At 43.5% G+C, this 17,586-nt stretch overlaps 2 protein-coding genes across 4 annotated transcripts in view; both read left to right on the top strand.

Moving 5' to 3' along the window:
• Positions 1–17,586, top strand: part of PNPT1 (polyribonucleotide nucleotidyltransferase 1) — a 76,902-nt gene that overhangs the window by 52,549 nt on the left and 6,767 nt on the right. Inside the window, exon 29 of one of the 2 annotated variants that reach the window (XR_007355630.2) lies at positions 15,690–15,745. The gene's annotated coding sequence lies outside the window, so the exon portion shown is untranslated. Of the gene's footprint in view, positions 1–12,433; positions 13,688–15,689; positions 15,746–17,586 lie in introns of those variants that run through there. The other variant, XM_048842837.2, reaches the window with a different exon arrangement.
• Positions 14,002–17,586, top strand: part of PPP4R3B (protein phosphatase 4 regulatory subunit 3B) — a 66,282-nt gene continuing 62,697 nt past the window's right edge. For both annotated transcript variants that reach the window (XM_048842835.2, XM_048842834.2), the window contains exons 1-2: positions 14,002–14,368; positions 15,690–15,745. In XM_048842835.2, coding sequence (XP_048698792.1) covers positions 14,227–14,368; positions 15,690–15,745 — 198 coding nt within the window. In that variant the 5' untranslated portion in view covers positions 14,002–14,226. The remainder of the gene's footprint in view (positions 14,369–15,689; positions 15,746–17,586) is intronic.

The raw sequence follows: 17,586 nt of genomic DNA, 5'->3' as shown, positions 1-17,586 counted from the left end.
CATTATTTTAAATCAATCAGTCACAGAGGTTTAGTGTGTTCATAACAACATTCATTGCTTTTAGAAAAGGGGAACACTAATTTACTTTGCGTGATCTCCATAACAACAGACATGTTTATGAAATTTCACCAACTTTAAAAAATATGTTTCCAAAGATTTTAGGCATAACAAAGGATTTTATATCTTACTAAGGTACTGATTTTGCTAGAGGCTTCTCTTAAAACTAGTTTATCAGAAGTAAAGAAAGGGGAACTTGTTTGTCCAGCTGTCTGGCAGGGAAGGGGTGTTGCCCCTTTAAGGGCTCTCTTCAACAGCGGGATGAAGGTAGAAGGGGATGGACAGGAAGACTTTGGAAGCAAGTTTTTTGTACTATAGTAATTAAAATTAAAATGTGTATTTTAGATAATGGTGATCCTTTGAAGGATTTATTTAAAAAATTATATGTCTGAAGATCCAAGCATTTAAGGCTAAAGATGAATACTCAGATTGTGCATCTAAAAATCTATGCAAGGATTTTTTTAGAGGTGTGATTTTATCATCTTCACCAACATACTAATGAAATATTTTTGAAGCAAATTTTGAACTAAGGTCCTGTAGACTAACATGTTCTGAGTAAATATTACAGTAATGCACAACTGTTTTTGTCAGTAAATTCAGAAACTGACAGTATATACCTGGGGGTTGGCAAATGCCTGTTAAATGGCTTCACTACCATTTGAATGGCTCTTTAATATTTTCAATGTGCTAATAGGTCTGGCAACCTGGAAAGCTTTTTCACTTTTAAGTTACTAGATACCCTCTGAAGGAAGACTCACCAGGCTGCAGCAGTTAGCTGTGGGAGCCTGCAGGATGGGTCAGAACAGGGATAGGAAGGGGTGGGAGGGTGGACACTGAGACCCAGGGGTGCCCCCAAATTTTCAGGTGCCGTATGCAGGCGGCTAAGGACGGCTCTGGTCGGTTGGACACAAACAAAGGTAAGCTGCTAGGTGTGCTTCCCAAGGTGGGCGACTAGGAAAGGGCATCACTGAAAAGGGTTGTGTATGCAAAATTTCTGGCTGAAATATATAGGGAAAGTGTGGGTCAGGGAGCAGAATTTACACATCTTAAATTGCTACACAAATTTTGTTCACATTTTACACATAAATGGAAAATTACCTCTGAATTAAAACCAATCTTGAAAAATTTTAGCCCCCAAAGCATTTGTTGACCAAAGTTATGAACAACTGTAAAAAAGAATTTTATAATAGAAATTGACCTTCAACCATAGTTATGGTAAATACATAACTTCTCTGTACATAATTAGATTCAAAAATAGTTTGAAGAAAAAAGGTCCATTTTGCTCATTTCAGAATCCTGAAATTTCCAAACATGAGCCTAGATTAAATTTTCAGATATATAATGTGAAATTTCTGTGTTAATTCATTTCAACAGGCTGGTTTGAGGAAAATGGTGACTTTAAAAGTCCATGAAACATGTATAATAAGAGAGAAGTTGTATATCTGTTTGAAGCTGCCAGTATTTATATGTAACTTAAATTCTTCAATTTATTTGAGCATGAGCTTTCGTGAGCCACAGCTCACTTCATCAGATGTGTACCGTGGAAACTGCAGCAGAAGTCTGCTGCAGTTTCCACGGTACACATCTGATGAAGTGAGCTGTGGCTCACGAAAGCTCATGCTCAAATAAATTGGTTAGTCTCTAAGGTGCCACAAGTACTCCTTTTCTTTTTGCGAATACAGACTAACACGGCTGTTCCTCTGAAACCTTAAATTCTTCAGTATCCCAAATTTATATCTTATTCTTGAAAACTAATATCTGCAGTAGAATCTTGACATTTAGCAGATGATTTTGGATACATGTACAGGATCTGTCCAGCTCCCTAGTGGCACCCTTTTTGAAAAGGTGGTTGCACATCTATTATTCCATCTGAAGGTAGGGATAATTTCACCTTGTCTAGCTTATTTTATAAACTAGTCTTTGGCTATTTGAATCCAAATTAGTGGTATAGGTGTACTGATATAAAATTTTTGCTTTTTTGATCAAACCCTGCTGCCTTTTAGAAATTCGTTTGGTCTGCTTTAGTACAGATAGAGCCATTGAAAAATATTCCAGTCGATAGGAGTCTGACAATTACTTTTTACATTTTGCAGTCAAGATAATTAAGGTAAACTGCTTATGTGAGATCTACACCGTGGATCTAATGAAATAATTTAACTTTAATGCTGTTCAGAAAATGTATGCAGTCACCATGGTATCTTAGTATTTTGTGTTTAGTATTCATGTTATGGTACCTACCTCCTTATTGGAGCACCATTGTGCTAGGTGCTCCAATAAATCCATGGTATGCCCACATCTTGCATACTGCATGCAGATTTGGTTGTCCCATCTCAAAAATGATATTTTGGCATTGGAAACTTCAGAAAAGGGCAACAACAATGGAATGTCTTCCGTATGAGGAGAGATGAATAAGACTGGGACTTTTCAGCTTGGAAAAGAGACAACTAAGGGGGGATATGATAGAGGTCTATCACATCATGACTGGCGTGGAGAAAGTAAATAATGAAGTGTTTACTCCTTCTCATAACACAAGAACTAGGGGCCACACAATGAAATTAATAGGCAGCAGGTTTAAAGCAAGCAAAAGGAAATATTTCTTCACACAATGCATAGTCAACCTGTGGAACTCTTTGCCAGAGGATCTTGTGAAGGCCAAGACTATAACAGGGTTCAAAAAAGAACTAGATAAATTCATGGACGATAAGTCCATCAATGGCTATTAGCCAGGATGGGCAGGAATAGTGTCCCTAGCCTCTGTTTGCCAGAAACTGGGAATGGGTGACAGGGCATGGATCACTTGATGATTACCTGTTCTATTCATTGCCTCTGGGGCACCTGGCATTGGCCACTGTCAGGAAGACAGGATACTGGGCTAGATGTGACCCAGTATAGCTGTTCTTTTATTCTGTGTTTCTACAGTATCTAAGATGTCCCTTGCCCTGAAGAGCTTGCAACCTAATACAAGATGCACCATATGGGTGTAACTAACAATAAAAAGGAACAGAGGAGGATTAACATGGATAACAGCAATAACATGTCTTGCATAGGACAAATAAGATAAATATCAGAAATCCCTCGTGGCCATCTACCCAGGGTAGTCTTTGTTTGCATAAAATGAGAATTAGTTTCTTACTGTTTCATTAACATTAAAATGAGTACTATAACTTGTAATTTTTGTGAAATCTTTATTTCAGCACCGGTAACATAGAAATTCACACATTTCACAGGGTTATATTGGAGTAAGCAATTTTATTCCTTCAAATGTTAAGAAATTTCAGTGTAGATTTCAAAATGTTAATGCTTATTTTATAAAGCCTTATGGCTTTTGAGACTCCAGGGTTAACACTTTCAAACATTTCTCCACCATGTAATCAAAGATTCTTATGTAGGCATAGTACTCCATGAATTGGGGCTTTAAAAAAAGATACCAAATATCATGAGGCTCTTGATTAATTTGTGAGAGCTGGCAATAGTGCTCTTGTGGATTTATATACATGCCGGGGATTGATATGGACCAAAATTACTTCACCCCAAGAAATTTCAGCTACGTTCAGCAATAAGAGTTAATTGCTATTTTTTAGAAATATTTTAGAAGTTAGAGCCCCCTACTGCTTAATTGCTTGACAGTTGACACCCTGTCCTGCTGCTTTTGAGTTCACAAAACCAGAGTTCTTCCTCTTGGTGATTGGCAGGAAGTACTCCATGTGATAGCTACAGCACAGTGGCAGCCAGAGAAGTGGGTTAGTTACATCAAGGGAAATAGATTTGTTTTTAAACCATGTTCTCTTGCTTCAGTGAACCTCACTTTGTGTGCAGCATTTTACAGTTAGGCACCTTCTCCATCCTCTGCAACCCATTCCTATTACAATGATAGATTTATAAAAATCTTTGGGGCAAATCTTGCAGACTTACTGTGGCTAAATTTTTATTCCATACAATAAGAGTTTTGCCAGAATAAGGACTTCAGGAAAAGGCCTCACTGTTTTAATAAATTGGGGACAAATTCTGGCCCCTCCTTTGAAGAACTATTTGGAACTAGTGCAGTTCTGCTGTGCAAAGAGGAGTAAAATTTTAGGGAGCATATAGTGAGAAGACCTACACCAGCCACTAGTGTGGAATTTCCCCTTGGAGGGGGTTGTTTTGGGGCCATAGGGCCTAGCACAGCCTCAGGTTTGCTGTGTCAGCCCTAGATTCTCTCCACAATCTAAGGTGAGGGGGCATAATTCCTCTTTCCATTTCCACCTTCTTTGTCCCTGAGAATCTCGCCATTGCCCACCTTAGCTATTCAGGCTGCCACTTTTATGCCCCTATATGTTTTGGTACACATGCTGAACTCTTCATCATCAAACATATTCTTCAAAATTGAGCATTACATTTAAAACTTATATAGCCATAGCTATGTTGGTCAGTTTTTTTGGGAAGGTATTACAGGGAGGAAACATTGTGAAATAGAACTGTTTTTAAAATTAACTCTAATTTCTGGTAACTTCAGAATGTTTCAGGCAATTTGAGACTTTTCAATGATGAAAACAATTTTTATATAGACTGAATAGACCTGTCACTACTTAAGAGAACAACATTGTATTTAAGTAATATATCTATTTAAAAAAAATCCAGAGGCTATTCTCACAGTAAGGAAAATGTAACTAAAAAGTTGTGTTTTAATAAAGGAAGCTGTTGTACAATTTAATTGTGCTGTCATGTACAATAACACTAAATGAGCAAAAGGAGATGTTAGAGGAATGACATGCATAAGAAAAAGTAGTGCCCTGTTTTGCTGCTATATGATATATAAAGAAGGTCTGAACATTTATTTCAAAATAATTATTTTTGTTACTTTAGAACTTGTCTATACTAGAAAGTTGTACAACTTTAACTATACCAGTAAAGTTAGTGGTATAGTTCACCTAGTGTGAATGCAGTTATATCAGTATAAAGGTGTTTTATCATTATGTATTATTTATTTATCCTATTGTAGCACCTAGGAGTCCCAGATGTGGACCAGACCCCCATTGTGCTAGGTGTTGTACAAACAGAAAAAAAAGACATTTTCTTGTATTTGCAGACCCTCAGGAAGTACCTCAACAATGGAGGACATAAGGATTTATTCAAGGACAGTTTGCTGAGGGACATAGCAAAAAACAATTCAAGGTTTTTGGCATTCACGGAGTAACTGCAGAAAGTGGAGAACCACTTCTGAGCTTGATAAACAAAGCACTGACTGGTGGGATTGCATGGTAGCGCAGGTTTGGGATGATGAGCGGTAGGCTGCGGAACTTCTGGATGCAAAAGGCCACGCTCCGAAATCTGTGTGGTAAGCTCGCCCCAACCCTCTAATGCACAGACAGCAGAATGTGAGCTGCACTGACAGAAGAGAAGCAAGTTGCAATTATGTTCTGGAAGTTTGCAACACCAGATTGCTACCAGTCAGTGAGAGATCATTTTGGAGTTGAAAAATCCACAGAGGAGGGCCATTGTCATGCAAGTGTGTAGGGCCATTAATTGTCTCCTGCTATGCAGAGCTGTGACTCTCTGCAGTGTACAAGAAATAGTGGATGTGTTTGCCATAATGGGGTTCCTGAAGTGTGATGGGGAAATAGATGCCCCTACTTAACCCTATTTGGCACCTGCCCCCTATGGTATAGAATACATCAACAGGAAAAGTCTAGTTTTCTATGGTTATGCAAGCACTGGTAGATCACTCAAGACACTTCATTGATATCAGTGTGGCTGGTCAGAGAATGTGTATGATGCTCTCATCTTTAAGAACACTAGATTGTTCAGAAACATACAAGGAGGAGCATTCTTTCCCAACCGGTGGATTACCATTGGTGATGTGGAAATGCTAATAGTGATTCTGGTGGACCGAGTTTACCCCTTGCTCCCCTGGCTTTTGAAGCTGTACTCTGGCCACCTCAACAGTACCAAAGAAATATTCAGCTATTGGCTCAGCAGGTGCAGAATGACTGTTGCACGTGTTTGTCGTAGATTGAAGGGACACTAGCATGGGCGGTGGGTATAAAAGGCCAGGGGAGGCTAAGCCTCCCCAAACAGGATGTGGTGCACCTCCCTTTGGAAGTGCACTGGCCCACTGTCTTTGGAGCGTTGCCACCCCGAGGCCCTACTTCCTCTCGTCCTCTTCCCCTGTGGCCCCACCTACACTACTCCTTTTCCCACCCCTGCTCCGCCTCTTCCCATCTCCCCTTGGGTGGAGGGTGTGGGGAGGAACAGGCCGGGGGGACAAACACAAGCGGGGCCTGGGGTGGAGCAGGGGTGGATTGTAGGCGGGGTCTCAGGGGGAGGAGGCCAAGCAGGGGTGGGCCTCAGGATGGAGCAGAGTGGCGGGGCCACGATTCAGGTCCTGGTGCCCACCCCCTTTTCGGGAGCTTCCAGCGCTCATGCCTAGCTTCCCCAAATGCAGGAGTCACTTGCCGCGCATGCTCATTAGTTTGAACTCAGTGAGAAAATATCCCAGGCTGCCTATTGTCCTGCATAATATCTGTGAGACAAGGGGAGGAAAGCTGCCATCAGGGTTGAGGTTGGCGATGGAGTGGAAGTCTGAGTTTGAATAGCTAGACACCAGGGTTATTACAAGAGCCCAACATAGATTATGCAGTTGAAGGAGGCTTTGAATAGAGCACTTTCACAGTCAGCCACAGTAGTGTTCTTTCCTGGAGTATTTTCTGGGCCTGGAGTTTTGGGTGCTGCTAAGAACTGTGTAGTGCTTGCTGTACCTTTATAAATGACTGAGTGTTTCCCTGAAGCTATGAATTCTGTGGTGCTTGGTGTGCATTGACAAGTATTGTTTGCTTTGACTACTGCTATGCATTCTGTAATATTTGTTATGAACTAATAAAGATTATTTGATTCTCCAAAAATAGAAGTTTTGGTGGAAGAAGAGAGTGCAGAAAATTAACATGGAAAAAACCCAATAGGCAATGTTATACAAACTTCTAACATAGCTTAATGGCATGAACATTTAAAATTATAAAGGAAGTCAACATTTGTCCCTCAGCAAACAAACGTAGTCCTGTGTGGCTTCACATACACCAGTCATGGCTCTTGCAGGTCAGTGTGTGTGTGTGAAGCTGTGGTTTTCCTTGCTGTCCCCAGGTGTGGAGTTGTAGAGGTAATGATGCGCCCCATGATGCCATGTGGTATTTTGTGGGGTATAGAGAGCAGCAACCATGGAGTTATCCAAGGAGTGCAAATGATTGGAGAGTCTGGGATTTTTGGACCCGTAGGCCAACGACAGTCTGCAGCATTTTGGTTTGAGGCCTGAGAATACCCCAAATTTCCTGCTCCTTGTCCTCCTGGGACTTCTGTCTTTTTTCCTGTCCTCTTTTTCTCAATACTGTTGGTAATATTGGCCCTCCAAGCCTTTTGTTCACAGTATGATGTAACACTTCCTTGCAGAATCTCACAGAATATGTCCTCCCTAGTCCTCTCCTTTCTCTTCCTCATCATGGTCAGGCATCCTGCAGCCACGGAGGGCATCCCCCTCAAGGCCACTGTGCCAGAAGGTGTTGATTAAAAACAGGTGTGCCACTGGATTTACATCATAAGGTAAAGATAAGTTTTAAAATTCCCTTCCCTTATTCCCATAAATGCTTTTAATAAGAAATGCTTATTGACTCTTCAGCTTTGGAGCGCCTCAGCAGAACATTGCTGTCAAGCCCCAGCCATGGTGAGTACAGCCTGGCAGGGATGAGGGGTAGGGGAGGATTTTGTTGTGTGACGCTAATAAAATTCAGATATCTATTCCATGGATAGAAGTATAGAGCACTGAATATTGGCACTATTTTCCACAGGTGGTGGTGGTTTTAGCTGATATCTTACTCCTGAGGTACCCAAAGTCACAGAAAACCTAGCTGGTACTGGCATTCCAAAGCCGCCCAGGCCTGTATGCTACTAGCCTGTTTACTGCAATGGTGCTAGCCAAACTCGTCAAAGTGGCATAGCAAAGTGTCCTACCACAGAGGAAGAAAAGCAGCCATCCCTAGAAAGCTTCAGGAGAGGATTATCAAGATCTCTCAGGTGGATAAAAGGGACATCCCTATGCACATAAACAAAGTGCTCTGTATGGCCACCCCACCTAACATAATGGGGGAATGAAAAGCAGATGCCAACTCTACCTCTGTTTCTTGTTTCTCTACCTCCTCCTCCTCGTATAAGTAAAGCAATGAAAAGTTGATACCTTTTCTCTTGTTACCTTGGCAATCGGCCAGGCGCCATCTTTAAATGTAAACATTGTAAGGAAAGTGCATGAAAGCACTTTCATGCATTCCTTTTGCCTTCATCAGGCTCATCCTGTCTTACCTGGGTGGGACTGGTTAGATTGTGGCGGAGTCTCAAACAAGTCTCCACTCACAGCATGGCTGGAGTCCCCCACCGTGTCTCCCCTCCACCTTTCTTCTCGCTGTTCATGGCAGGGATCTTTATCTCAGGGTCTTCTGAGGTATCCACAGTGGTCTGCTGGGTGCTGGTGGAGTCTCCACCAACTATGGCATGTAGTTCGTGGTATAAGTGGCAGGTCTGTGGTACAGCACCAAGTCTGTTGTGCTCCCTTTCCTTATGGTATCCATGGTCAAGTTCTTTTGCTTTAACGCAGCACTGCTGCTGATCCCTTTCATGCCCTTTTGCCTGCATTCTTCATGCACTCTTCTTGTAGATGTCCACAGTTCTATGGCTGGCCCATAGCTGCGCTTGCACAGTCTCTTCTCCCCGTAGGCCCAGAAGATCCAATACTTCCTGTCTACTCCAGGCAGGAGGCCATGTAATATCACTATTCTGTTTGCATGGAGCCAGCGTGGTCGGTTGGGTATTTGCACACAACAAAGGTGAGCTGCTAGGTGTACTTACCAAATTGCCAATCAGGAAAAAGTATTTCAAAAACATTCTAGGGGATTGAAAGAGTGGCTTCGTGTCTCTGTGACCCTTGAGCAGTGGAGTTTAAAATTATGACCAGATTGGTCACTGTGGCAGGGAATGGGGCATTGTGGGACAACTGCTGGAGGATTGCTAGGGTTGACAAAGGATTGCAGTGTCTCTACATTTGCACTGCATCAACCTCAGTATGTTGACTGTGGCTCTACCATTTGAGGAGGTGGTTTTACTGAGTCACTAGCAGGGCATTGGTTAGAGACAAATTTGAGTCTGGACATGCACAAATAGGTTGATGCAGGGTGACTTATGTCAACCTAACTTTGTAGTATAGACCAGGTCTTAGTTAACGAACAGATTGGCATGCAGACAGAAGCATGCTACTGTAGATGAGATCAGTGGAGAGGCTCAAGCTAGAGCCTTTTCGAGGGAGCTGCCAGCAGCATGTTCTCCATGGAGGTCGTGACTTTGCAATCCATTCCTCCCTTGGGTCAGCAAGAATCTGGATTTGTTTACTTCCTGGTCAAGCTGTGGGCTGATCTGCATACATTATTTTGGGACAAATTTGTAACTGGTTTTGATTTGTGCACACACTTGCCCCAAAATAACAAAAGGTGCAGATTTCTATTTTGGAATAAGTATCCTATTTTGATTTTGTTTGTGTGTTTATTTCAGAGTAAGGCCTGGTTTACACTTAATAATTAGATTGACCTAGCTATGTCACTCAGGGTTCTGAAAAAATTTGCACCCTGAGCTCAGTAGTTAGGTAGATCTAACCCTTTATCTACACATGGCTAAGCTGCCTCCTCTTGGAGTGGTGGATTAACTACATCAATGGAAAAACCCCATCCATTAATGCAGGAAATGTCTACACTGTGGCTATACAGCAGCAGTGCTGTAGCCGTAGATTAGACATGGCCTACTGTCCACAAACAGACACCCTGAAATAACAAAAAGTATTAATTTAAACCAATTTAGTCATTTTTGTTGAAGTTTGTGTATAGACTGGCTTAGGCTGTTACAGAAGAGGTGGGCTGAGGATTGATGGGATTTGGGGTTTATTTCTATTTGATTTGCTGGTAGGCATCTTATATATGTTTCAAGGTGGAATGAACAGTCCTTTTATTGTATTACAAGGAATATTTATGTTAATTAGTAGCAGTACCAAAGTCTGGGTATCTACTGAGGTTCTTTACAATCTTAAAATGGTTCCTTGTTGTGGGTGACCTTTTAAATAGTGAGCAAAAGCACTAGAGTTTGGGTCTTACGCTTCTTCAGCTATCCCTCGATGCGAGGATGTCTGCCTACCAAGGGGGTTCATTGGTGGGTTTTTAAGTGGCCGAAGAGCCCAATTTGTGCCCTACAAATTTTCCCCCAACTTTGACGGGTGTAATCTTGGAGGAGACATAGTTGTTGGCTGGACTGTGTGCCCTTTCTTTCCTCCTCTGTCGCTTCTCTGTCTTATGAGCATATCTGTTCTCAAAGTGAGCTGTGGCTTTTTGATGTATGATGTGGCACCACTGTGTTCTGTTCCGCACCGAGTCCTCCCAGTTTGTTGGGTTGATGCCTTCCTTTTTAAGGTGTACTTTCAATATGTTTTTGAAGTGCTTCCGCTGCCCTCCACGAGCCCTTCTTCCCTGACTTAACTGAAAGAAGAGTACTTGTTTCGAGAGGCGAGTGTCAGGCGAGTGTCAGGCATAGTGTCAGAGCTGCATGACCTGGACTTCTATACTGCTGATGTTGGCTGCAGAGAGAACACTGATGTTAGTGCATCAGTCTTCCCAGCTGATCCTGAGAATCCACCAGAGGCAGCGCTGTTGGAACCACTCCAGCTGCTTAACATGTTGTCTGTAGGTTACCCAAGTCTCTCTCACCCATAGAGAAGGGTGGAGATGACAACTGGCTTCTAAACCAAGATCTTGGTGCCTGTTTGCAGATCCCTATCACTGAAGACTCATTTGAGTAGTCTTCCAAAGGATGTGCTGGCACCACAGATCCTGTATTCAATTTCTGTGTCAGTGCTGGCTGTTTGGGAGAGGTGGCTGCCAAGGTATGGAAAATGGTCCACGTTTTCCAGGGTTCTCCACTGATGGTGATTTGTGGAGTACGAAGAATAGTTTGTGCAGGCGAGGACTAGTAGAGTACCTTGGTTTTCCCGATGTTGAGACAGACACCCAGGCTGTGATAGGCATCTGCAAAGAGATTTAGGGTACTTTGCAGGTCAGCCTCTGTGTTTCTGAGTCTGCATATTGATGGTCAATGATGCCAATACTTGTGATCTTAGATTTTGTTTAGAGATGTCAGAGATTGAGAAGTTTGCCATCCATATTCCATTGGGAAGGAGATCATGGATGAGAATCAGGACCATAGCAAGGTAAATGGAGAAGAGTGTTGGAGCAATGACACAGCCCTGCTTGACACCAGTGTGAATGATGAATGGTTCGGTCTCTGAGGCGTTGCATCTCACAGGTGGCTTGGTCCTAAAGTGCTTTGACATTGCACCGCTTTCGCTTAGTCTTTGGGTGTTTGCGGTGTGGTCGAGCAAGCTGCAGGTACATTATTGATCTTACTAATCAATGGTCTGTCCAACAGTGATCTCTACCTCTCACGGCTCGTGTTATACAGACGGCGTAATCTCAAGCTCTGACTATAACATGGTCAAGGAGGTGCCAGTGTTTGGACTGAGGATGTTTCCAGGTGGTCTTAAATTTGTTACTCTGCCTAAAGACGGAATTTGTGATGAGCAGGTCATGGGAGGACCTTTTTTTTAAGGTCAGGCTTGACAAAGCCCTGGCTGGGATGATTTAACTGGGAATTGGTCCTGCTTCGAGCAGGGGGTTGGACTAGATGACCTTCAGGGGTCCCTTCCAACCCTGATATTCTATGATTCTATGCGTCACACATTTTCTGAGGAGGAGAATACCATTGGGGTTTACATTTCTCACCCCTTCTTTGCCTATTGTGCTGTTCCAGAGTTGGGAGTCCCATCTGACTCTGGTATTGAAATCTCCCGAGATTGAGTTTGTCTGCCTTAGGTGTGGCTGTGAGGACTGCATCAAGAGCACTATAAAACTGTTCCTTGTTGTCTTCCTCATCATCAAGTGTTGGGGCGTATGCACTGATGACTAGCATATTGGCTGTTGCTGAGCTTGAGCTGAACAGTCATGAGACGCTCGCTGATCCCCGCCCGGGAAGCTCCAAAAGCAGACTGGCTATGTTATTTTTGGTGGCAAAGCCAATCCTGTGAATGTGTCTCTCTTCAGGTGGCTTTCCTTTCCAAAAGAAGGTGTAGCCACCTCTGTCCTCTTTTAATTGGTGCTTATCAGCCCGGTGAGTCTCACTAAGAGCTGCAATGTCAATGTTGAGTCTTGCCAGTTCTCTGGCAATTATGGCAGTTCTTCTTTCTGGGTATTCACTGTGGTGAGAGTCCATAAGAGTGTGGACATTCCAGGTGGCGAAATTCATTGTCTTATATCTCTTGTTTCGGCTGCAGAGTTGAGTGATCCCACGGGACGCGTTGATCCAATCAGAAGAGTATGAGACAGCCTATGTTTGGGTGTGCAGAGGGGATCCTAAAAAGGCCTGTTCAGTCACAGCCTCTGCTGCCGAAATGCACTTCTGTCTCATCCAAGCGCAAGACTATTGTCACATGGCTGTCACCTATGTGCAGATTTATGACTAAAGACTCCCAGAGATTACTGCTCTTGTCTTCACCGACACTTGTCCGTCGCCACAGAGATTGTGTGGGTATGAGCCCTTTGGCAGAGGCCTGCGTGTGAAATCTTTTAATGTGGGGAAACCAGTGTGCAGGTGGTGACCACATGAGACTTGGCAGGAGGAAAACCCTGACCCAGGGGCAAGGAGATCCAAGTCAACCAGGGGCCTCCCTCCTGCTGCAGCCCTCACTCACCTTCACAGCTGCAGAGTACTAAAAGGTCCTCTATATGCACCAGATCCACCGTTGGGATCTTGTTAAGTTTGGACAGGTGTTAGGCAGGAGCTTCGCCTCAGACTTGCTCACCAAGCGGGACTCTTCCAGGAGTATGATAGCCCTGAGGGTCTTTAGCCCATACAACCCTCTCCACCATGACAAGGTTATGGTCCATCAGAGCTCTGCTCTCCCCCTCCCCCCCCTCCCCCCATGAAGTGGAGAGAGGTGGGTCAGCAAGTGTCTCAGGGGCTGGTGTTAGATTCCATTGGGGTCCAAGCTGGGGGGGGGGGGGTTGTCATTGGGGGACTTAGTTCATGGGGACAGGGATAGCTTATGGAGGAGGGATAGCTCAGTGGTTTGAGCATTGCCCTGCTAAACCCAGGGTTGTGAGTTCAATCCTTGAGGGGGCCATTTAGGGATCTGGGGCAAAAATTGGGGCTTGGTCCTGCATTGAGCAAGTTGTTGGACTAGATGACCTCCTGAGATCCCTTCCAACCCTGATATTCTATGATTCTATGACAGTGCGCTCAGGGCCCTAGGAGCCATTGAACCAAATTGTGAACCCTATGTGATGGAAACAACTGCTGGAAATGGCCCACCTTGATTATCACTACAAAAGGTTTTTTTTTTCCTCTCCTGCTGGTAATAGCTCACTTTACTGATCATTCTCATTGCAGTGTGTATGGTAACACCTATTGTTTCATGTTCTCTGTGTATACAAATCTCCCCACTGTATTTTCCACTACATGCATCCGATGAAGTAAGCTGTAGCTCACGAAAGCTTATGCTCCAATAAATTTGTTAGTCTCTAAAGTGCCACAAGTCCTCCTTTTCTTTTTGCGAATACAGACTAACACAGCTGCTACTTTGAAACCTACTTCAAGACAGGGGTGCTACTGCATGCTTAGTTCCAGCACCTCTGAATGGGGGACAGGGGTCGATTCTGTCCCTGGACTCAGAAAGGGGGGAAGGGGCTGAGGTCAGTGGTGGGAGGTTGTTATAGTGTGTTGGAGAGGGGAAGGCGGACTCAAGGGCGGCTATTATAGCCCGCCCCCTCCGTCCTCTCAGAAGCAGCGCGTGAGCTCTCGGCCACCGTAGCCCCTGCGAGTGGAGCCCGTGGCACGCGCTGCTGAAAGGAAGAGAAAGACAGGAGAGTCGGGTTACAAGATGGCGGCCGCGCTGTGGTAGCTGCTGAGGCTGCGGCGCGGAGTGAGGGGGCCGGGCTGGGGGCTCAACTTTCCCCTCTTCAGGGAGCCATGAAAAGTGGAGTGTTAAAGACCCCGCTCTGCCCGTGAGCGACTCCCCGACCCCGCGGAGGCGGCGAGCCGGCGTGGAGACCCTGGTCGGGCTCCACCATGTCGGACACCCGGCGGCGGGTGAAGGTCTATACCCTCAATGAGGACCGGCAATGGGACGACAGGGGTACCGGGCACGTCTCCTCCACCTACGTGGAGCGGCTCAAGGGGATGTCGCTGCTGGTGCGGGCCGAGTCGGACGGTGAGAGCGGAGCCAGGAGCTACGGGGAGGCCTAGGCCCTGCCTGCCGGGAAGGGGGCCTGCGGCTTGGCCCCCGTGGTGCCCTTCCCACCCTGTCCGGTCGTTACCCGGCTTACACATTCACAGGGTTGGGCCTGGCTGCTGGGACAACGGGTCTGGGGAAGGGGAGAAAATGTGACAACTCCCCCGTCCAGCGACCCGCAAACACTGACCCCGCCACAGCCTCCTAGTATGACAAAGCCCCAGGGATTGACACTCCATTCCTCCATGGGTCGGGCTTATGAGAGGGAGTCTCCCCCGTTCCCTGAGAGGCAGCGTCTCTATGGCTTCTTCCTCCTGCCTCCAAACTTTCCTTCTCCAGTGAGGCCGAGAGTGGTCTACACTGAAGTGACTCCAAACGCTTCCTTAACGTTAGCACCAGTGACTGAGTCTGCCAACCCTAACCTAGCAGTGAGTGACGAAGAAGTCTATTTAAGTGACGCCCCTTGTTCAATTTTCTTTTCTTTTTTTTTTTTTAACATTCCCAGATTAATCAATATTCTGTGGGGGTTCCCCATCTCCCCAGTGGTTTTCCTTTTTTCTGGTCCATGCAGGGAATTTCTTTTTGTAAATAAATTCTCTGTTTTGGAAAGGTGAAACTCCTGCTGGTGTGGGGTTTTTTGTTTGTTTGTTTACTTGCTTTTTGTTTTTTTTTCAATTGTGTATTTAAGTTCACCTAGAAAAATATTTTTTAAGAAGAAAAAAATCATGGTGTCAGCTTTGTCAGCTGACAGGTGCTAATGTGCTAAATAAACCTTCTGAGGTCTGGTATAGATTACTCTGGACTTGTTGCCAGGATACATATGTTACTTACACAAAATAAAGTCTTTGGGTTTATAGAGTCTAGATTTTTCATTTCTGAAGGGCACCTCAAGGAGATATGAGCAAAAAAATGCACATTCGTGTGTGGGCAAGTAAATTTTTATTATAAATTGCTTGTTGTTTAGTAGTAGTTAGCATTGATTTATAAAACGTTCTTCACAATTGTCAGATTACTGTACAGGATAGCAGAAAAATAGCAATACACAGAACATTGAGTCTAAAGTAAATGAAATTGTGTTTTAAATTTAAATCCGAATATTTTATTTTGGCTTTGCCTGTTACCTGGTTTATTCAGAAGATGTAGAGATTTCCATTAAAATGCAAAATATTCTCTTGGACTGGCTAGAAGATTTGGATTAATTAGAAAATAATATATTTATTGGCACATGGCCAGTTGTAAGGGCCATGGAGATGTTTGTTTTATTAAACTTCCTAAATATAATTCCTTATTACCTTTTCAGGTTCTCTATTGTTGGAATCAAAGATAAATCCAAACACTGCATATCAAAAACAGCAGGCAAGTACCAGCTTCCATTGTCCTATCATTTTGCACTGAATTTGGCACAAAAATGAATGCTGATTTACAGAAAAGGGCAAAAGGTTCACTGTATAGATTTGCTGATGTTTGTTTTCTGTGTAGGTTGAAAAATTGTTTGCAAACTTTGAAAAATTGTACTTCTATTAATGCTATAATTCAAGGTGTTTGGTGAAAGGGGCTGTTGGTTGATAGGCATTTTGGGGAATATCTTGAACTCATGAAAGGAAGGATACTTAAATATGGAGTATACATATAATTGATTCCTTTTTTATTTTTGCTATTAACCCAATATTGAATTAAGTGATTATTTCAAACAGGAAAATAAAGCCTCCACCAGCAGCATTTCAACATACTGGTTATTTCTTTAGTTCTTTTTCTGAAAATGACATCAAGGAATCTGCCTCTACAATGTGGCTTTTTTTATTATTGTTCAGGCCCACCTGCTAGCCTGACCTAACTAAGCTGACCAGCCAGGGTTAAATACACTTGCACACCACCATCTTTTGAAGGCATGCCTTCTGTAAATCAAAAGAATAAAACAGTTTGGTGCTGAATTTAAAATATTGTCAACCTTCTAGTGATCCATTAAAGTCATGTACTATGTTTCTCTTGCCTTTATTACCTGTTTTTCTCCTTCTATTACTTCCCTTTTTTCGTTTGTCTTTTCCTATCTGTTATAGAAAATGTTGTCCTCATTGGTTTTTTGCTGCTTTTCTTTTTCCATCCGCCCCCTTTTTCTCCACAGTAGATTCTCTACCTCTTTTTTATCCAGGTTCTCATATTAGTATCCATTACCATAGTTTCTGAGCACTTCCCACCAGTAAAAAACAGTAATACTTTTCGACCCTTGCCACAAAGAGGCAAGCTGAGGTTTTCTAATTAATACAAAATATCAGACTGTCGGGTACTGTTGCAAGAGAACTTGAGTAAACAGGTTTGCATTAGTTCTGAATGTAGCAAGATCATTGATCAACATTATTTGATCTGGCAGTGAGCTCCATAGTCTTGGCTCAAGTTCCCATGAAAGTTCTTCATCTCCCATGGTCACAAGTTTCTACCTACTGAATGGTGGTTTAATTGCTTCAGTGGAGTATAGCTGTCGTGGGGAGGTCATGATTGCAGAGAAGAGGGATGGTTTCTAAGATGGGGGGAGGGATAGCTCAGTAGTTTGAGCATTGGCCTGCTAAACCCAATCCTTGAGGGGGCCATTTAGGGATTTGGGGCAAAAATTGGGGATTGGTCCTGCTTTGAGCAGGGGGTTGGACTAGATGACCTCCTGAGGTCCCTTCAAATCCTGATATTCTATGATTCTATGATAGTTGAGTCCATTTTTATGCTGCTTTTTGAAAATCAAGATAGCCTTGGAGTGGACTCTGTGTTCAGTAGAGATCGTGCACAGAGAATTAATACTGAATGCAATACCGAATGCAGATTGTATTGCTGAACAGGTGTGTTGGTTTGTTCTGAATTCTCTCTTTAAGATTTCATATTGTCACCTATGATTCTGGCGTCTGAGAACCTTCCATATAAAATCAATAGGACTTCAGCCCTGGGGACTTCAGGCGGCAGGGCTTGGGCAAGTCTACACACCAGCCCGCTTTGGGGTCCCAACCCACAGTTTGAGAACTGCTGTCATATGCTGATACGCAATTGTTTACTTCTTGTACAGTGAAAATATTTGCAAACTCTTAATCTGTTAAATACACAAATAAAATATTTAACCTTCTGTCTCTTCTTCTAAGGGTATGTATGTACTGCAGATTAAGGTATAACTGTAGCACGGGTAGGCATATCTATGCTAGCTTGGGTAACAATAGTAG

Source organism: Caretta caretta, chromosome 3 (assembly GCF_965140235.1).
Source record: "Caretta caretta isolate rCarCar2 chromosome 3, rCarCar1.hap1, whole genome shotgun sequence".
In the NCBI taxonomy this organism is placed as follows: Eukaryota; Metazoa; Chordata; order Testudines; family Cheloniidae; genus Caretta; species Caretta caretta.
The sequence above is the reverse complement of the archived record's forward strand: the minus strand, read 5'-3'. Positions and strand labels throughout refer to the sequence as shown.